Below are 22,611 nucleotides of genomic sequence, written 5' to 3' on the forward strand. Positions count from 1 at the left end.
TGGGATAGTCACCTAATAGCGTGTGGGGCCTCCTCTGGCCCTGCCAACTGCAGTGAGACGCCGTGAAAGTGAGTCGACAAGTCCCTGATAGTCCTCTGGACGCAGCTGACACCAAATCGTTTTCAGAGCGGCCGCCAATAGTGGCCTGTTCGTGGGTGCAGGATCCATGGCACGGAGCCTGCGTTCCAGGACATCCCAGATATGCTCGATGGAGTTCATATTGGGGCTCCTGGGTGGCCATGGCAGTCGTTGGACCTCCGCTGCATGTTCCTGGAACCATTCCCAGGCGACGGGGGAGTGATGTGGCGGCGCGTTATCATCTTGAAACACCGCAGAACCATCTGGGCGCTGGAAGGCCAAAAATAGGTGGAGATGGTCTCCGAGCAGCTCAACATACCGCGTACCATTCAAAGTCTCTTCCAGAACAACTAGGGTCCCATTCGATACCAGGAAAACGCACCCCAGACCATAAGAAAGACACAAGCGCACTGGACCACACCTTCGAGGCAGGCGGGATCCATCCCTTCATGTGGTCTGCGCCATACACGGTGCCTCCCATCGGCACCGTGCAGTTGAAATCGTGATTCGTCTGACCATATCACGTTACGCCATTGTTCCAGTGTCCATCCCTGGTGACTGGCGACAAATGCGCGTCGTTGTGCCCGATGACGTTGGGTTAGCAGTGGCACCCGTGTGCGGCGCCGGCTCCCATACCCCATAGAACCCATGTTCCTACGGATTGTCCACTGGGAGACGTGGCTAGCACGGCCTGTGTTGAATTGAGTCGTGATTTGTTGCACGGTTCCCCGTCTGTCACTATTGACAATCCGTCTCAGATGTCGCCAGTCACGGTCATCAAGGGTGGCTGGACGGTGACACCCGCATTTAACCATTCACGATACACCCTGGACACGGTTGATCGTGTGAAGCCGACTTCCCGCAACATTTCTGATATCGCACTTCCCATCCGTCGGGCAGCGACCACCATACCCCGTTCGTACGGTGTCAGCTCACGACGACGTTCCACGTTACACCTGTCACATGCACAGCCACTGCTCACACGGTCTCCTATACAATTGCCGCTGGCACAGGGGGCGTGTGGTGCACAGACAACACATCTGCGCATCAGTGCTCCGCTATCCCATGACATTTGCTCAGTCAGTGTAGTTCTGCGGGCTAGCTTAGTTCTATCTCTCTAATCTTCAAATAGTTAAAAACCGGAGTAAGCAAGTAAGTAATTCGTCTTTATTCGTGGTGAAGTTAGGGCTCAAGGCCCTCTCTTACATTTAACTACAACATTTAAAGTAATTAACATATATATAATTTTTAAATACAACAAATCATTTTTTAATAATATAGTACTAATAGCAAATGTGGAGATAGTAATAAAATAAATAATTACAGAAAGTACAACATAACAATATAAATGAACATGATAATTTTAAGACTAACATTAGTAATAATAAAAGAAGGAAACACAGTAAAAACCTATAACTAGCAAATACCTTCCTAATTTTTATGAAAATAACTTCATTCACGCACTCATTCACACTACGCACATCGAACAAGTCAGCTAGAGGTACTCAGCAAGTGATTTCGGCAATCCATCTTAAATCTCCTACGAGAACGTAAATCCCTATATTGTAGCAGGGAGGGTATTCCACAGCCTCGCGGCAGTGACTACAAAGGAGCGGTTGTAAGTCCTGGAGTGACTGCGAGATATTGTTAAACAGGAGCCATATCCTGTGTCGTGGTTATGATACAAGGAGAGGTAATTAAAGTTTGATGAGAGATAATTCCCTCCATAACAGAGTCCATTATTCTCCTTTGTAACCCACACTCCTCCATTCGCCTCACATGACCCACCAACGAAGCCTGTATATGTGTACAGTTTCATCGATCGAGTTCACTCCTCACTTAGACCTTATTTCCTAATTGTGGGTACCCTCCTGCCACCGTTCGCACCTGTTTTTACCGGGATGTATTCTTCCTACTTCCATGTTTGTTACTTTACCTTATGAATAAGATATCCTGAATCAACCCACCTCTCACTCCCATAAAGCAAAGCTGTTCTGAAAACAGGCGGATGTAATAATAGTTTCGTCAGGGAGCTGACTTCCTTCTTACCAGAATACAGTTGCATTAGCTTTACTGCACCCTCACTTACTGTACTACCAACCCGGGAGAACACACATCCTAAACTCTTGGATATATCTACCTGTTCCAGCTCTGAATCCCCAATCTGATACTCAGTCGTCTTCATTTTCTTACCTACTGGCATCAACTTAGACTTGCAAAGGCTAATTTTCATTCTATACTCATTGCACCTATTTTCTTGTTCAAAGAAAGCTTTTGAAACAATCTGCCATTAAGATTAAGTCTTCAGCAGAGGCCAGACTGCTTACAGGACCTCCTGAATGATTCCCCCTTCCACTTATTACCTTTCAGCAGATGATCTATGCAAGCGATAAACAAAAAGGTGAAAGATTACAGCCTTGCCTAAGCTCTGTAAGTACCCTGAACCAGGAACTCATTCTACTATCAATTCTTACTGCAGCTCAATTGTCAACATAAATGCCTGACTGATTTTTAGTAATCAATCCTCAATACCATAGTCCTCCAGTACAGCAACTATATATTCCCCCGGTACAGTAACACTCTATTCCTGTTGTAGCATTTTTCAGTTGCCTGGTGCATAGTGAAACTACCATCCCGGTGGCCACACTTTAGCCTGTATGGTTTCCATTCAACCTCCTCTCAACCACTGATTGCACCCCCACTTCAATGATCCCAGTGAACGCCTTGCCTCGTATACTGATCAATGAGATACCTCGGTAATTGTTACAATCCTTTCCACTTCATCAACCGTACTTTCAACATCGCTGTCCTTGTCCCCGTGAGCTCGGTTGCTCCCAACGTCACCTGGGAGATTTTCTTTTACTTTAAGAAGATTTTCAAAACTTTCTTCCACCTCTTCAGTGATTCCCACGGGTCTATTATGAGTTCACCTTTTTTACCCGAAATACTACTCATTTCCCTTCCCCCTTCTATTTTAAGAGTCTTTATTACCGCCAGAAAGGTCTCCCTGCTGCTTCACCTAGCCTTTTCAAGTTATTACCAAAACCTTCCTACAATTTCATCTTTGATTCAACAAGTACTTGTTTCACTCTGTTTATTTCCTTTACGTACAATTTCCTCTCTGCATCAGTCCCTAATTGTATAATTAATGAAACTAGTCAAATGTTAGACTATTGATTTATTCAATTTCCACCTGACAGTGTCCCCAAACTATACCATAAGAGATTTAGTCCGCTTGCTGTCAATAGCCCATTTCTTCAACAATCATTACGTGTAAGTGTTCTACACCATTCAACAGACGTTATAATATTGAAAGTCATGTAAACTCTGAACATATTCGTTCAGCACTATTACGACGTTAAGTCAGCGACACATATTCCCGTTTCACAGAACGGTACCAGTCTCATACAGCAGACGTGCATCAATAAGAAATAATATGTAACATTTCAAAACCTGTTAGTAAAGTTGATCTACAAGTGAAACGCTTAAGAACAGACTCTGAATGTTCGCTGTGTAATCTGAAGCATGAGCAAAGCTAAGAGAGCTGTATTCCAAACACAAAAAAATATGGTACAGGAGTTGAAACATGAGCTTCATTAAAAACAAGCAAAGAGAGAATTAAAGTGTGAAGGCTTTCACGGCCGGTGTCAATATAATAAAAAACATGCGGGCTATTATGCCGTGGTCCACTTCTCCCATTCCATCCAGGCGTTCCGACTACTGCTGCGGTTGTCATCTTCAGTGGCGTCGTGTAGACTCTCTCCCCTGTATCCCGCTGGCGACTGCGTTGTTTGCTTGGGAGGCAGCTGCGTTCATATGTGAGTATGCGCCCTCCGAATGGTTCGCGCCATAAAATCTGACATTTGATTTGATTTCTGATTAGTTCGGCATGGACGCAAAGGAAACTATACAATCGTAGTTAAGAAAATACAAATGGTACTACAAGCATATAACTTCGTAAAAACTTTTGGTTCGTGGAGAGAAGGATATCGGGCACTCTATTATACATATTGGGCAACTCTCCGAGGAAACCCAGAATACCGGGAATAAAGATAATAGGTGTTTCAGAGAAGTATTCACCAGGGAAACCTCCAGAAAGGAAACAAGTAATGACCTTTCCCATAGGCTGCTTATATACTCGGACCCTTGTATTACGAGCTTAGGGATATCTAGGAGGAGGAAGTTGATTCCGCTTTCACGAGAAGTGCTCAATTTACTGTCTAAGCCTCCGGTATCTGGTTCTGCCGAAAGATATGACAGTGAATATAGCAATTCTGACGGAACTGCATCTAAATGACTAAATTGTTTGGTAAGCACATGTATTCCTCTATCTGTTTTTAAGCATTCTAAACAGCATGTACCATTATTAATATCTATTCAATTTCTTCAAGCTATAACAAACAATGATTATAATTCCTAATTCTATTCCTGGCGTAGCAATTTTTTCTTTGTACTTCATAGACCACACCCTTAATTATCTCCAACAACAGCAGGCACATACTAAGTTTTATCGGTGCATTAGCTTCCGAGATACGATCTTCGGCCGGCTAGATAACTGAGATTACACACTGGGTGGCGGCACGATTTCCGATATTTTCGGCTCCCTTTATGATTTTCAGTTCTTCACTTGCAGTAAAAGACCGCGAACGCTTTGTTCAATACATGTTTGCACTCTAAGAACGTGACGCTGTAGACTGACTGCCACCGAGCGCGAGTGTGTTCGGGGTTGGTGGGGTGCGCGCTGAGAAGCTCCTTGCCAAGTCACGGCGACCACGAGTAACCCGATGTTTGATTTCAGGGTTTGAATTTACTGGGCTTGTAAATTACAGCCAAGGACGTTCTACAACTATTTATGATAGAGAACAAATCTCCTTTATCAAATGAAATACATAAGAGAGAACAATACGCTACACACATATCCACTTGCTATTTTCCAGTAAACGCATGAAAAATTCTGTACTCATCTAGACTGCCAATGCCAAGTCCGTTGTCACCAAATGCTCCTTCAGAACTGTGGACATGGAGAGGCAAATGGAAAGTTTTGGGTACAGCATACTGTTCACGGAGAGGAGAGGGGAAACAGGGGAGAAACGGATGGAATGTTATGGATCTTCCTATTGGATGGTATAATCGAGCATACTGTCCCATGGAGAGGGAAGGAGGGGAAGAGCGAGTGCTGCAGTGTGGAGAGGAGAGAGAAGGTTATTAACCTTCTTTACATTTAAATGTATTTTGTGTAATATGAATGAATGCAAGTTGATGATTTTAGGTAAGATAAATTATAGAAATAATTGTAAAAAAATATTTGGTCAGCCAGGCCAACTGCAAAGCCAAAAACTCACGTCATTTAAATTCAAAATCATACATTGGCAAATCAATTACATTTAATACGAAATGTCCAGAATTGAAGCTTGTTCCTAAGTACATACCCAAAACCACAACAATTTTAGCTAAAATATCAATATACCATGGTTCATGGTGTCGGTTACTGTAGTCACGTCCTAGTTCGTGAACCATGGCAACGGCTGAGTGGCCTAGTAGGTGGTCCTGATAGACGGGATACCAGTTGCTATGGAATGGGAGTGGGCATCTCGGCCATATGAGTCATGGCCCTCCTTGTGCTCAAGCGGCTAGGATTATACAATTCATTGGTGGTCCAAAACCCATTAGAAGAGAGATCCTCACTTGGACTATGTTTAAGTAGCGTACCATCCTGCTTCATGAATTTATCGAGCTCAGAACATTTTAAGCAATCCTTGGACCTATGGGAGTAACAGAATCCCACCCCCATTTGACAGACGAGGAACTCCTTGGAAACAACTTGGCGAACTAAATGGAATTCGATGAGGAGCTATCAATATTAATGGGGCTTACGGAAGAAAGAAAGTAGAACTAGCTGAGTCAGCAAAGAGGATGCATCTGGATGTGCTAGGAGCAAGTGATATTTGGGCAAGGGGAGATAACGAGGAAGAGATAGGAGATTATAAAATGTACTTGGACAGGTGTTAGAAAGGGAAGGGCAGAGTATGGGGTAGGGCAGTTTATCAGGAATACCACTGCACGCAACAGAGCATCTGTTGGGCACGTAAATGATCGAATTATGTGGGTGGATTTGGCTGTTGGAGGAATTAGACCGAAAATTGTCTCGGTGTATTCACCATGTGAGGATGCAGATGAGAATGAAGTTGACAAGTTTTATGAAGCATTGAGTGGCATCGTGGTCAGGGTCAACAGCAAGGATAGGATAGTGCTAATGGGCGATTTCAATGCGAGTTGGAAATAGAACGAAAGATACAAAAGGGTGATTGGTAAATGTGGGGAAGATATGGAAGCTAATGGGAATGGGAAGTGTTTGCTGGACTTCTGTGCTGGTATGGGTTTAGCTGTTACTAATACATTCTTCAAGCATAAGGCTATTCTCCGCTCCACGTGGGAGGCTAGGGGTACCAGATCCATAATAGACTATAACCGATTTCCAATTTAGGAAATCTGTTAGGAATGTACGAGTTTTCCGGGGATTTTTGAATGACATAGACCACTATCTGATCTGTAATGAACTAAGTATCTCTAGGCCTAGGATAGAGAAAGTGAAATCCGTCTGCAAATGAATAAGGGTAGAAAATCTCCAGGATGAAGAAATTAGACAGAAGTACATGGATATGATTAGTGAGAAGTTTCGAACAGTAGACTGTAAGCAGGTTCAGGATATAGAATGAGAATAGGTGGCATACGGGGATGCTGTAGTAGAAGCAGCAAGGGAATGCCTAGGAACAACTGTGTGTAAAGATGGGAAAAGGCAAACATCTTGGTGGAATAATGAAATCAGAGCAGCTTGTAAACGTAAAAAGGCTTATCAGAAATGGCTCCAAACAAGGGCCGAGGCAGACTGGGGATTGTACGTAGATGAATGAAACAGAGGGAAACAAATAACTGTTGAATCCAAAAAGAAGTTGTGGAAAGATTTTGGTAATAACCTGCAAAGGCTAGGTTAAGCATCGGGGAAACCTTCCTGGACAGTAATAAAGAATCTTAGGAAGGGAGGGAAATAGGAAATGAACAGTGTTTGGAGTAATTCAGGTGAACTCATAATAGATCCCGGGGAATCACTGGAGGGGTGGAAGGAATATTTTGAACATCATCTCAGCATAAAAGGAAATTTCCTGGTGGTGTTGCAAACATCCAAGCTCATGGGGAGGAGGAAAATGATGTTGGTGAATTTATGCTTGAGGAAGTGGGAAGGATGGTAAATAAACTCCATTGTCATAAAGCAGCAGGAATAGATGAAATTAGACCTGAAATAGTGAAAGACAGTGGGAAGGCAGGGATGAAATGGCTTCATAGAATAGTAAGATTAGCATGGAGTGTTGGTAAGGTACCTTCACATTGGACAAGAGCAGTAACTGCACCTACCAATAAGCAAGGGAACAGGAAGGATTGCAACAACTATCGACGTATCTCATTGATTAGTATACCAGGCAAAGTATTCACTGGCATTTTGGAAGCGAGGGTGCGATCAGTGGTTGAGAGGAAGCTGGATGAAAACCAGTGTAGTTTCAGACTACAAAGGGACTGTCAGGATTGAATTTTTAGTATGCGCCAGGTAATTGAAAAATGCTACGAGAGGAACAGGCAGTTGTGTTTATGTTTGAAAGATCCAGAGAAAGCATATGACAGGGTACCGAAGGAAAAGGTGTTGGCCATACTGGGGGACTATGGAATTAAATGTAGATTATTAAAATCAATCAAAGGCATTTATGTTGAAAACTGGACTTCAGTGACAATTGATGGTACAATGAGTTCTTGGTTCAGGGTACTTACAGGGGTTAGACAAGGCTGTAATCTTTCACCTTTGTTGTTCGTAGTTTACAAGGATGATCTGCTGAAAGGTATAAAATGGCAGGGAGGGGTTCAGTTAGGTGGAAATTTAGTAAGCATTCTGGCCTATGCTGACGACTTGGTTTTAATGGCAGATTGTACCGAAAGCCTGCAGTCTAATATCTTGGAACTTGAAAATAGGTGCAATGAGTATGGTATAAAAATTAGCCTTTTGAAGACTAAATTGATGTCAGTATGAAAGAAATTCAACAGAATTGAATGTCTGACTGGTGATACAAAGCTAGAACAGGTAGATAATTTCAAGTATTTAGGTTGTGTGTTCTCCCAGGATTGTAATATAGTGAGATTGAATCAAGGTGTAGTAAAGCTAATGCAGTGAGCTCACAGTAGCAATCAACAATATTCTGTAAGAAGGAAGTCAGCTCCCAGGTGAAACTATCTTTACATCAGTCTGTTTTCAGACCAACTTTGCTTTACGGGAGTGAAGGCTGGGTGGACTCAGGATATCTTATTCATAAGTTAGAAGTAATGGACATGAACGTAGCGAGAATGACTGCTGGTACAAACAGGTGGGAACAATGGCAGGAGGGTACTCAGAATTAGGAGATAAAGGCTAATTTAGGAATGAACTCGATGGTTGAAGGTGTACGCAAAAATCGGCTTTGGTGGTGGGATTATGTGAGGTGAATGGAGGAGGATAGGTTACCTAGGAGAATAATGGACTCTGTTATGGAGGGTAAGAGAAGTAGAGAAAGAATAAGACGACGATGGTAAGACCCAATTTCTAAAAATTTAAAGATAAGAGGTATAGAACTAAATGAGGCCACACCACTAGTTGCAGATAGAGGATTGTGGCAACATTTAGTAAATTAATTGAGGATTACAAACGGAATGTTGAATCGCATAACAGTCTATAATGATAACGTTCGTATGTAATGAATGTATCAACATACCAACCATAATTATTATGGATCAGAAACAAAATTAAAATTGCATACACAAAGGAACAGGAAATCAACAAACACATTCTATGTCTCCATTTAAACCTAAGCAAATTCTGGCACCACACCCAATGATCATCCTACTCCAACTATTTGCATGATTACTTTCAAAAAGATGCAATCAGGAAACGGAAGGTAGTTGACAATAAAATATAACCTTATTAATAATCAGAAAAAACTAAAAATAATAACCATGACAAACTCACCAATTTTCAACCTAGATTAATTAACAGTTCAGAGAATTAAAGAATGAAAAATCTGCTAGTGAAGGGGCTAAAATTCAATTGTCAGGAACGTGATAACGAAAACATACAACAGTTCATCAATGATGAAGAAATTGCTTGTGACAAAATCCCCTCCACACCAAGAGAAATAATAAAAAGAAAACATGACCACAAACCTAAAATTAATCACACAAGAATATTCCACCAGACAACCGAATTGTCACAAAATAGGATAAAGGGAGCACAGCAGTCATAATGAATAAAGACAAGCACATAGAAAAAACTACAGAATTCATCAACAACAATGGAATTCAATAACTAGACCTATATCACGAACCAACAAATAAATTTTGAAACTAAATAAAACAAACTATCATGGAAAGAGACTTTATTCTCACAAAACAAGATAAAGAAAGCCTCACTATCAAAAATCCAAACTCCCCACACTAAGCCCTCACCAAAATACACAGAAACAAGTGTCCCATTAGACCAGAAAGTACATTTTACAGATGTGCCAAGTTACACTTTATGCAAACAACTCAACCAAATTATAATAGAGAAACTGTAAATTAAAGAAGACAGATCAATTGAAAACAGCCTAGAACTAATTAAAGAACTAAATAAACTAAAAATTGCAGAGAGCACACGTATGATATCCTTTGACATCACCAATGTGTACAACAATATACCAATAGATGAATCCATTGAAATAGTAGAAGAGCTTCTTAAAACACACTTGACTACAAGAAACATTCTTAGAACAACATTACACCAAAACATTCAATGAAAAAAGCTACTGCAAAAGGCTCAGACCACTGTCAGGTATAATAACAAACATTTTTCTAAATAACTTTACAAAATTCTTCTTAACAGGCCAACATTCAAAAGGAACTTTACACTGGAGCAGACACGTAGATGATAATGATATCGCTAATACACTAAATTCTATACACAAGTCCATCAGGTTCACAATGGAACCAGACAATAAACAATTCACACATCACAAGCAATAGGAATAATGACAACCTGTCTTACAAAGCATACAGAAGTCGCACACTACTGACGAGTCAAACCACCCATACACACAACATAGGAGGACTGAATACTATAATATACAGAGCTATATCCATATGAATGAGCATAATGGACTGTAATGAAGAGATATAAAACATTAATCAGGTCGCAAAAAGCCTCCAAGGCACAGTAGATAAACAATTAAATAAACATAATGCCCGGGAAACCACCACGCTTGACAGGGAGAAATACGTGGTTCTCAACTAAATTAACAACAAAACATACGAAGTAGCCAATATTTTCAAAAAAAAAAAAAAAAAACAAGGTTTAAAAGTAGCCTTTAGTATCAGCAACACACTGCAGGGACACATCAGCAAGTGAAACCTAAAAAAAAAATCTTTATCAAAGTCAGGAGTCTATGAACTCTTAGAGTTAAAACCTTACTGCAATGCCACAAGAAACAGAGAACACAGCATTCAGCCTTTGGAGAGCACACACATCAGTTCACAGATATCAACACAGATCTCAATTTTACACATCAAAAATAGAAGTAAATCATTGAAGATAAAGGAAGCAATTGAAATTTACATCGAAAAAAGAAGCTAACGTAGCCATCCTAAATGACCCCACAGATATTTAAAATATTCCCCCGTCTTCACTCTATTTACATTACTCTGGTCAATACTTACAGTTTAAATTAGCACTTACAGCCTTTAGAGTATGGTTTATAATAAAAATATCAAAGAGATACTCTTTATTTCAATTCCATAATTTGTCCCTAAAATCATTAACTTGCGTTTATCAGTTTAACATAAAATACATTATAACATGAAGAAGGTTAATAACCTTCTCTTCCCTCTTCAGTAATAAAGGAAGGTTCTACAATGCACCACTCGCTTCACCCCTACTTTCCCCTCCCCTCTACATGATACAATATCCTAGATTATAAAACCCAATAGGAAGATCCACAACATTCCACTCACTCCTCACCTGCTTCCCTTCCCCCCCTCAATAACAGTATGACAAGGTCCTCCGGAAACATAATATAAAAACAGTGTTTGGCACTGTCACTAAAACTGTCCGCAGTCTGGATAAAACCAAGGACAAATTGTCCCTACTTTCACATCCTGGGGTATTCGAAATTCCCTGTACTTGCGGGTAAGCTATACATTGGACAAAAATGCCAGTGCACTGGTACTCGTATCAAGGAACATGAATGAAATATCTGTATCAACCAGCCAGACAAATCAGCAATAGCTCAGCACATTCTATCGTCGGGTCATGATGCTCGAGCTCTTACACACAATGGACACTACAGGCCCAGCATTATACGGGAAGCTGAAGAAATGTGTAGAAATCATACCAATTTCAACAGGTACACTGGTTATCAAGTAATACCTGGTTGCCAGCTATTAACGATTTACAGAGGTAGTTTGCTTCCCCGTCCGTACAATATTGTTATTTCGATTTGGTGTCTTCCAAATTCTTACATTCCTCAACGCTATCCAGGCATGTGTGTAAACCAGTTATGTTATGTGACCCTTTCAGACTGATTCTGATGGTTCCGTCAGCTTCCGCTTCGAACACTAGCACTGTAACTCGTCTGGGGGTGCCATTTGCTGATGAATGAATGTAACATTTCCACTTGTATTACAACGTCTAAACTGAAACCTCATTGTTTGAGAAGGTTTTCTCGTGGACAGTCAAGATTTTCTTCTCAAGACGCAGAGCAAAGTTCTCTGTAAAATGTAAAGAATTTCACATTATTTTCTTGACACAGCATAAGCCTATATCATGTCTATCACAATATGAAGATAAAGCTGGAATTCAAGAGGACAAATTCGGGAAAATATTTGTTTATAGGAAGGGGAGTTAGGGATTGAATTAAATTACCAAGGGAGATGTTCAATAAATTTCCAATTTCTTTGCAATCATTTAAGAAAAGGCTAGGAAAACAACAGATAGGGAGTCTACCATCTGGGTGACTGCCCTAAATGCAGATCAGTAGTGATTGAGATTGATTGAGACATAATTATCCATGAGAATTCAAATACTAACTTCACACCTGCGGGCTTAGAGAATCTTACACAAAACTACCCAGTTATCACGATGAAATGCAAGCGGTGAGGAAGTTATTTTCAAGGTGCCAGGGGTTTAGGCATACACATCAGCAAAGCGCATTCGATGTCCAGAGGTAAATTATCATCGACTGACAAACGGAGGATAAAATTTCCCTCAGTAACACGTTCCTCACACGACATATCGAACGTTGTACCACCTGTTCCCTGTATGTCAAATGACATGGACTTGGGCACATTCAGGACTGTTATGCAAAACTGGAAAATGCTATTCCACGATAATATTAATAATTTCACAATTTCAAATTTGGTAAATGACTTCTCTGACTATATTGCGAAAGCAATTGATGTCTTTCCTTACTTACAATCCAGACAAATTATGGAACACTATGGAAAATCGTCAAATCCCAAAGACAATCGAAAAGGGATAGGGCAAAAAGACAAGAATAGTATAGGGCCTACCTATCAGCTAATACAATTTTAATACTACAACCAGAGAAGGAAAGTAGTCTGCACTGTACTAGGAAATAATGGAAAACAATGCAAAATTCCTAATTGTTAACCATTTCTCTTCTCTCTATTCAACTAGCAAAGATTGATTATCCAAGTACATTGTCTGCATCAGAACGAATCACTTTGGATGACTTCTATCAAATGTGTGAAAGCTACAGCTACTGATGCATCAGCAGGACCAGATCATGTGTTGATGAGGGTTGTGATAGATGATTCCATGAGTGATATTATTGCTATAATAGCAACTAGAATGTTAATAATGACCTATAGCAATAGACAAGAACTCTTGATTTTCAAGTCAGGCAGTGAGAAAGCTACATCAAATAGGAGGCCCATTTCCATCTGTTTATCTTTACATAGGTTTATCACGATAGTTCTAGATCATGGTTGAGAGAAACTGTGACATTCAATGATCATCAGAGGAGATTCACTGCATCACCTGGCGTGATAACTAATACCTCATTGCTACAGTCGATTCTGGCGAAGGCAAAGAACAAGAAAACTGGTGCAACCATAGTCTTCCACAACATCCAAAAGTCATTTCATAATATTGGCCATGACCATCTGAGAAGAGCTCTAGAAAATTCTGCCACTACATCTAAAATTGTCGAGCTAATCCTCGAGCCAACTACTCCAGAACTAAGAGCACAGAACAGAAGAGAGGTCTTTTGCAAGGTTCAACATTGAGAAGTACGCTTTATAATATCGCAATGGACCATATTCTGAACGAACTCTCAGAGGGATCAATAGCTACGGAATATGGGTTTCCACTTGCAGAAGGTCCGAAACCTCTCACAGTACTGGGATTTGCCAATGACATTGTTATTGTTGGTAAAGATAAAGCTTTTGCATTAGATCTGACTGAAACAGCAATGAGAAGATTCAGAGACATGGGCATGAACAATATGACTGAATCAGTGTCTACCAACATATCCAAACGTCAGCGTACTGATGGCCAAATGTCTGTCATCGGTGGAGATATAAAAGCGACATCACGAGACGAGTCCATCAGATAGACTGGAGTGAACTTTTTGAACGGATTTACATTTGACACACACAGAACGATGCAGGATCTCAGTCTCAAATTGGAGTCACTGTCATCCTCTCCTCTCTTTCAGGAAGACCAAAAGTACACCGTCACTAAACCTCTTGCACTCAGCGTGCTGACCTATCAGCGTGAGAGGTTATTGCAAGAACACTCATGGCGCCGATATATCGGCTCTATGATATTTAGGGATTCTGGCAATTTGTGCGGCTATTAAATTGTAACAGATGATCGTGACAATAATTTAAAGTGCTGAATTTGTATTTTACTCAACAGATATATATATCCACCAAATATTTTAATTTTCATAAAATAAAATCTGTTGACTGCGAATCTATATGCTGTGGCTGTTCAAAGTTTTTATTGCATGGATCTGGTTTTGCTGGCTTATCAATACAACAACTTGATCTTGCTATCAGTGTAGTTTAGAGTATATTCTGTTTCTCTGGTATATTGTGTGTTCGCTGTACTTCCGGAGCTATAATGATAAATCACCTCATTACACTGTTCCTGCATGTGCTTGTGTCATCTTTTTCTTGTAATGGCTGGGTCATGCTCAAGCACGAATGATTCCGTTATCCTTGAATTTCCAGATGATTTAGACAGTAATAGTGACTTGTTTGTTGAAGAGATTTCCATTACTCACAAAGTGGCGATTTTAATCCTGAAGAGTTTCACACAGTCACAGCAGATTACCATGCATCATACCGTGAAGAACCTGTACAGTGAGGAAGGTGTGCAGTGAATAACTTTGTGTCATGATTCACAAGTGAATTGCAGCAGACACATCATACTGATATCAAATGATTCCGAAAGAAATGTTCTTTCATTCTAGCTTAAGAGCAAAGAAGAAAGACACAATAATGTCTGATCTTCTGTCATTGAAGACCATAGTTTATTTTTCAAAAATTATTTTAAAATTTTAATAATTTTTTTCAGCTTTACAAATAATAATATGTCCAAGGTATACTCATTTTTGAAATGCTTGTAGTTTTCTATATTAGTGTGATTGTTTTATGTTTCGGAATTTGCTTGGAAAAAATCACAGAAATTAGTTTGAGCTGCTTCAAGCAAAGAACTGCATACAGGCTGAGTGCAAGATTGTTAATTCTTCCATATGCACAACATTGATTTATCCATTTCAGACAATTGTGCAGAATTGTATTCCTCTGAAATTTCTGAATGAGAGTTACAAAAGGATAAAATGCATGCTGAAAGAAATCCTCCAGCTTCCTGCCAACACACCTGATGGTTTTATACACACAGGAAGTTCAAAGGTCTAGGACTTTTCCGATCACAGCGGGAAGCTCTTCTGCAACAGATTAGCGCTCTTGTTACCCTACAAATAAATGGCAACCCTTATATTTTTGGATGTAGGTATCTCTCTGAGGAGATTAACAAATATGTACAAAACTTGCACATTTCACCTTGAGTCGGCTTATTAAATTCCAAAAACTGTCTTTTTGATTCCAGGAAAATAGGACAATTACTGAGAGATCAGGAATTCTAAAATGGTGTCCGCTTGCTCAAAAGTGAAAGTGTGTTATCTTATTTAATGAAAACCTTTCAGTGAACAGTTGGACAATACGCCACGATGGCCTGTCTTGCAGTGACCGGTGTGATGCTCTAAAGATGACCGCTAACACCACAGCCATTCCAGCCGTGCCAGGCAGGTCAAAGGACAATAACCGTTGTCGGCATTGGCACAATGAGATAGAAACACTTTCTCATGTCTTGGGATACTGTCCCTATGGAAAAAGGCTGCGACGTACTGGACACCATGCTGTGTGAAGCTCCATCGCTCAGTCATTACGAGATGTCAGTTACACAGTGCATGAAGAGGCCCATGGATTGTTGGGCAATGCCAGTTCCCTTCATAGCCTTCAAAAATAACAACATTGGATAAATTATTGATCCTATGGTTTGCTTTGAATTGCACACTAATCAGCCCAGTGAAGAATGCAAGGAAAAGAAATACATCTACGAACCAACTATTCCCTTCTACCAACGTGAATACAGACTGGGCAACAATGAGGTTATAGGCCTCATGATAGGTGTAAGAGGAACAATTCCTAAGTTCTTCGAAGAATTCTGCTCAAAATTCAATCTATCAGAGTCGTTAACGAAAAATGTGGCCCTCAAAGCCTGGTAAGGTTCAGTGTCCATACTCAGAAATCATTTATATGTTCATAAATGTATATAGTATACCTAGTCCTCATGGGCAACCTCATTATGGGGGGAAGTGCTTATTCTTTCTGAACAAATGTATATATACATATTCAGGTGTTTACAGACTTCATTGTGTGCAATGCCGCATATGTTGGACAAACCGGGCAAGAATTCACAACTAGAAACATGGAACATGTAAATGCCACCAGTAAAAAGAGAAAATTTTCTGCTATGACTATCCACATGGATGGGTCTGGAGACAGATATACCTCAAATGAACAAGATCTTGAAGTTATAAAAAGAGTGAAGAGTGAAGAAAGGGTGTCTCATGAATTCAACGGATAACCTGTTTATTTTCCTGGACAAGTTCTATAATAATAAAGATAATCTGAATGAAAACATAAAAAATAGAAATCCTTTATTTGATTCAAAACCTGCCTTATTAGACCTACTCAGCATCAATAACAAAATAGGTTACAGAAGGAGGAATTTTCTCCCACGTAGAAGGATCATTTCCCCTCCACCTCCTTCCGCAGCTCTTATTATTCCTCCCTCCACTAAGCATGCAGATCATGCGAGCGCATACAGGTAAAACACTAGAAAGAAACCAGCTTTGAGAGCAGTAGAAGGCCTAGTGGAAGTCAGCCGTGATGGGTGCCAGGTGCCGAGTAAAATTCATGTCACGTTAAACCAGACAGCTAAATAACATTCGTTATCAAGCAAGAGAAATTTCATCCTCCTTTCCAGAGTCCAATTAGTACAATTAGTCCATATGATCTGACAAGAAAATATCTCCTTTCCATTCACATCAAGTGTTGAATGTTATGAAAATTTGTATAGTTGTACAATACTGTTCCATTTATCCATTACAAAATTTTAAGATCCCTTAATCTTGAAATAGTTTTTGAAGTGGTATTTCATGAATAACACCTATTTTACATAAAGAGGTGTCCAATAGTGACAATAAAGAAATAACCAAAGACCCTTTAGACATTTGGACCTATCATCTTGTCAAGGACAAGTTTTTAATTTTAGAGGTAAATAGTGTTTTACATGTTAACCTGGGTTTTTTAACTCTCCTTCGGGATCAAGGTGGAATATCTTTTCTATGAACAAGGAAACATGCACCAAATAATTTTAAAATTAAGTAATATTTTAATCTACAAAATCACAAGACTTTAAAGTGGTCGAAAGGTGGAATTTCTCAAATGTACAAGTTGGAGTTTGTTCTAGCATGGACCAAGATGAAATTCATTACTTGTTACACTCCCCTGTAATCAAGACTTATGTTAGACACTCTGTACCACAGAAGAGAAAGTCGAAAGATGGATTATTTATGTATAGTCATCATTTTCTCTTCCTTGATGTCTCTTTTTCCAACAAATTTCTTACTAACATGATGGCACACTTGATCTATTCTTCAATATCTCATCCACAATCAGAGAAGACTATTGTTCCAAGGTCCCCACTTCATACCTGTTAAAAAAAACTCTCAAGTAGCAGGTGTGACTGACTGTTACTTGCTAGAATTCATCACTTTCTCTGTACAATATCTAACCATATTATTATAAACATGATCTTACTTCACAGTTCACTTACAAAGTATGAAAACAACCAGTTACCATAATGAAGGTGGTACACAGAAATTACACTAGTCAAAGACATGACACCAAGTCACTGTCCTACAGCTCGTCCTGCTGCAGCCACTCACGCTAACTTAGAAATGGTAGCAGACTTAACATGCAATCTACCCAACAACACACAGGTCAGAACATGAGAAGGGTGCATATTGTATCACAGACAGAAGAAACAAAACAAAGCAGAAAATATATGCTTGAATCAAAGTATTATTTCTGACGCACTGTAAAGAAAACACTGTAAACATTGAAACTGACATCCTGCCAGTTAGTACTGACAGTATTTGTAACACCGGCTGTGAAAGCATCAACTGCTACATTGAAGCAGACTGTACACATTTAAGATCTGATCTCTGTGATTCAGCTAAACTAATACGCTGTATTCTGGTGACAATGCGTTTCCCCAGGAAACGTTAAGTAAACTATCCTATGGTGTGTTAATTACTTATTTTCCAATGTTGAAGAAGAAAATTTATTTTAACATCCAACATGTACATTAAAAAGTACAAGCAGTATACAGATCCACAATACACCACCTCCATGACCCCTGTTCTCCATGTGAGAGTTAGCAGGTTGACTTCCTTCAACAAGAAGTTTTGAACTGCTGTCCAATAATTCTGGGACTGCATCAGATGATGAAGGTATTTCAATTTCCTGCCTGCACCAAGGAAGGCCGTCCTGTTGCCACTCTAAATGATCCTGCAGTGACCTCCTGAACGTGCAAAGAGCTGCAAGAAACACTTCTGTAGGTAAATCACACACAAGTTCAATGTGTACTGCCTTGGTTGCCATAGCACTTCTTGTGAATCTTGTTTAATCTGCAAAGGTCTCCCATAGTCAACTTGACACCTTTCAGGCAAACACATCATGATGGAATGTGACCTATTAACTCAGCATCTGCACCTGCCTTGAATATGAATCAACAGAGACAGTGGTGAATAACTTGTCTGATATCATCATCAACATTTCCTCTTTCCCAGCTGACAACAGGTAGGGACAGATATGCTTCCTCTCCATTTCATCCTGTCTCTCCACCATTTCTCATCCAATACTGTGTTCCAGTCCAGGTCAAGTTGTCTTAAGTTGTTCTTCAGAGTACATCCTTAATAATCTTGGTCTTCCTTGTCCTCTCTTCCTTCTCATCTGTCTTTCCAGTGCTCACCTTGGCAATCTTTCATTTTTCATATGCGTAATATGTCCAAACCATCCCAATCTGTTCTATTCCAGTTTCTTGTTTAGTTTTTGCACATTTAGATCTTTTGTATGACTTCATTTCTCAGTCTATTGTGCTCAGTCTTCTGCACCACTCCCCAGTTGTATCCTAATACTAATTTCCATAGCCAGTCTTCCATTTTCTCTCAGATCACTGCACAAATACTTGAAATATTCAACCAACCAGTTCCTCGTCTTTAATTTTGATAGCACCTTTTCCTTTTCTTTTCTTGCATCTTCTACCCATCACCATTGACTTGCTCTTCTCCACATTGATCCTCAAAGGAAACGGTGATAGACCTAAAGCTGAAAATTACAAGCCAGTCAGTTTGACATGTATTATGTGTGAGCTTTGGGAAAGCATTCTTTCTGATAATATACATGTTTGCAAAATTCGTAACTGGCTGAATAGAAGGCTGTTCAGGATTTTTTTTTCATAGTGGCTTTACATCATGCTGACACACATAGGTCTTATGGCAACGATGGGATAGGAAAGGCCTAGGAGTTGGAAGAAAGCAGGCGTGGCTTTAATTAAGGTACAGCCCCAGCATTTACCTGGTGTGAAAATGGGAAACTACGGGAAACCATCATTAAGGCTACCAACAGTGGCATTCAAACCCACTGTCTCCTGGATGCAAGCTCACAACTGCTCAGGATTAGGAAAGGTTATTAAACTGAAGCTCAGCTTGTAGGATTCCAGCAAGGTACTCTATAGCAGATATCTTGGATTCAGGAGGTCAAACAGTCTGTTTCGTGATTGACCTGCCGAAGGCATTTGTTAGGGTGGATCATGGGAGACTACTGGCAAAAATGAGTGCAAATAGACTCGACAAAAGAATGGCTCAATGGGTGACTATATTTCTAGAAAATAGATTTCAGGGGATTATAGTAGGTGAAGCTTTATCTGACCCTGTAATAATTATGAGGGGAGTTACTCAAGGCAGTATTATTGGACTTTTATATTTTCTTATATATATAAATAATATGAGCAAAGAAGTGGATGCAGAAGCAAAGCTTATTTGTGGACAAGGTTGTTCTGTATAGATTAATAAATAAGTTACATGATTGTGAGCAACTGCAAAATGACCTTGATAATGTTGTGAGATGAACCAGGCAATGGTATGATGATAAATGGATTAAAAGTCAGGTTGTAAGTTTCACAAATAGGAAATATCCTCTCAATTTTAATGACTGCATTAATAAGTTGTAAGTTCATAACGGGGATCACTGTAAGTACCCAGGTGTTAATATAAGAAAAGATCTTGATTGGGATAATCTCATGATTGTAAATAAAGGGTACAGATCTCTGCACATGGTCATAAGGGTGTTTAGGGGTTATAGTAAGGATGTAAATGAGAGGGGATATAAATCTCCAGTAAGACCCCATCACTGTAAGTACCAAGGTTTAATATAAGAAAAGATCTTCACTGGGATAATCACATGATTGTAAATAAAGGGTACTGATCTCTGCACATGGTTATGAGGATGTTGAGGGGTTATAATAAGAATTCTATAGGAGAGGGAATATAAGACTCTGGCAAAACCCCAAATAGAGTATGGTTCCAGTGTATGGGGCCCTCATCATGATTACTTGATTCAAGAACTGAAGAAATCCAAAGAAACGCAGCTTGATTTGTTCTGGGTGACTTTCGAAAAAATAGTAGCATTATAAAAATTTGCAAAGTTAGGGTTGGGAAGACTTGGGAGAATGGAGATGAGGTGCTCAACTAAGTGGTATGTTACAAGTGATTAATCTCATTTTCTTTATCTGTACTGAAGTTTCAGTATATTATAAAATACAATTTTTTATTGACAACCACCTCTTCAATACTATACAATCCTTATGATTCTGATATAATTTGTTTTACATTAGTTATTGTGTGACATGTTTTGCTTATGTTCTAAACATCATCAGCCACTATCTTACCAAGCTAGATCAGGATCCGGAATTGGTTGTTATATATATATGAAATTATTCCTTAGAAGTTTTCTACTTACATATATTTTATAGGAATACCACATGGCTATTATAAGTAAACAGTTTGGAAACAGTGGACATTATCACTGATTAAAACAGTTTTTAGAGCATTTTACTAAGCAAAACTTCCATAATAGTCTTAATATCTTAACCTCTTTACAAAGTAAGTTGGAAAATTGTATACTCTGATTGAGGCATTTACTTAGTGAGAATGTATAGACTCTTTGAATCAGCTGTGTACTATATATTATTATGTGTCAGTAGTAGGAGGCACTAGTTGGTGCAGTAGTAGAGATACAGTTGTTGAATATGTGTACAGTTGGACGGTACTTATACATGACATAGTAAGCTGTGTACTAGAAAAGTGAACATGTACAGAGATGTTGGGATGTTGAATAAACCATTCTTTTAACTAACACGTGGCATCGTGGTTATGTTACTCCTCGCATAGCCCGATAGTTAATTCACCTAGAAGGTTATGAGCCCAGAGATCCAGATCAACAGTGTGCTCCATATGTTCCAAAAGGTTCCAGAAGATCGACAGAGCTACAAGGTTCCAGTGAGTTGTTTTTTTGGTGTGCTAGCATAAACAGTGAAGGCTATCCAGTAACAATGGCGATTAATGAGATATATTACATTCAGCAGTTTTTGGGCTCAGATTCTGGGAACTGGTCGTTTAGAATGGAGAGTGTATTACTTCAAGCTCAAGTGTTAGAAGCTATTGAAGTTACTGATTTGCTACGAAAACAGAGAATGCTAGTAAGGAAGCAAAAGCCCTTGCGTTACTCATCGCTGGTGTAAGTGATAATCATCTTAGAAACAGCATAATTCAGCTTACGCTGCATTTGTGAGTTTAAAAGATAATTTTAAAAGGGGCAAGAAGTTGTTTATATTTGAGGAGACATTTGAATGAAACTACACATGATGAGAGAGATTTATTAAAGAAATGAATAAATCATCCATCCTGCAATGAGGGTGACCATTTGGATTCGGAATACAGTTTCAATCTCAATGAAGTTTAACAATATAAAAAAATGAACATTTATTCGTTAATGCTGTTATCTTCATTTTTCCAGGGTTAGTGGGGGAGGAATGTAAATCACATTATCAGGTATAGATGGAAATGAATTATTTGCAGAGTGTCCCTCAGTATCTGTAATACTATTTTTTCCAACCCGCAAAATGAAACTTTCAAATTTTGTAGAAAGTTCAATGTCTAACTACGGAGGGTGCCCCTTGCTCCGAATAGAAGGCCTCTCACAATCCACCAATCGACAGGTATTTTATACTTAGATGAAAGGTAAGGCAAGCACGGAATATACATAGCTTGCTTTTCTAGGTCCACATCCCGAGCCTGATTAAGGTCTCTTTCAAAGCGAATGGTGGGATCTAAGACCATTGCTTTAATGTCCTCTCTGTTGATGTCCACCCTCCGATTAGAGTCATCAGTACAGATGCAGTGAACGTCCCATTCACGCTGTCTCAAACCTTGAGCAATCAACGTGATGGTGGCGATGGTTGTGCATTAGTTGTGTTCCGGCAGAATCCCATCACATGTCCAAGGGTTTCTGTCTAGTTACAGACATTTTGCCGCCAATAGGTTGTGTTGAATGACCTACTGGGAACCAACCTGACTGCAGTGAGGTTGCACGACATCTTCACTGCGTTTATGTATTCAGAAGAGGACAAAGGTGATTTATGAGTCATCCAGGAGTTTGCTTTCGGGCAGTCTGAATACAACACTACTCCTTTTCTTTTATGTGGTAGCTGGCACCACGACTGAAAGAATCGATTTCTCATCATTTCACGTAGCTTTCTTCCGTCAC

At 39.6% G+C, this 22,611-nt stretch overlaps 1 protein-coding gene across 3 annotated transcripts in view; it reads right to left on the reverse strand.

Moving 5' to 3' along the window:
- Positions 1–22,611, reverse strand: part of LOC136866939 (uncharacterized) — a 155,706-nt gene that overhangs the window by 53,511 nt on the left and 79,584 nt on the right. Inside the window, exon 5 of one of the 3 annotated variants that reach the window (XM_068226952.1) lies at positions 18,086–19,113. The exons of the other annotated variants lie outside the window; for them this stretch is intronic. Coding sequence (XP_068083053.1) covers positions 19,047–19,113 — 67 coding nt within the window. The 3' untranslated portion in view covers positions 18,086–19,046. Of the gene's footprint in view, positions 1–18,085; positions 19,114–22,611 lie in introns of those variants that run through there. 3 annotated transcript variants of the gene reach the window in all.

Source organism: Anabrus simplex, chromosome 3 (genome assembly GCF_040414725.1).
Source record: "Anabrus simplex isolate iqAnaSimp1 chromosome 3, ASM4041472v1, whole genome shotgun sequence".
Taxonomy (NCBI): domain Eukaryota; kingdom Metazoa; phylum Arthropoda; class Insecta; order Orthoptera; family Tettigoniidae; genus Anabrus; species Anabrus simplex.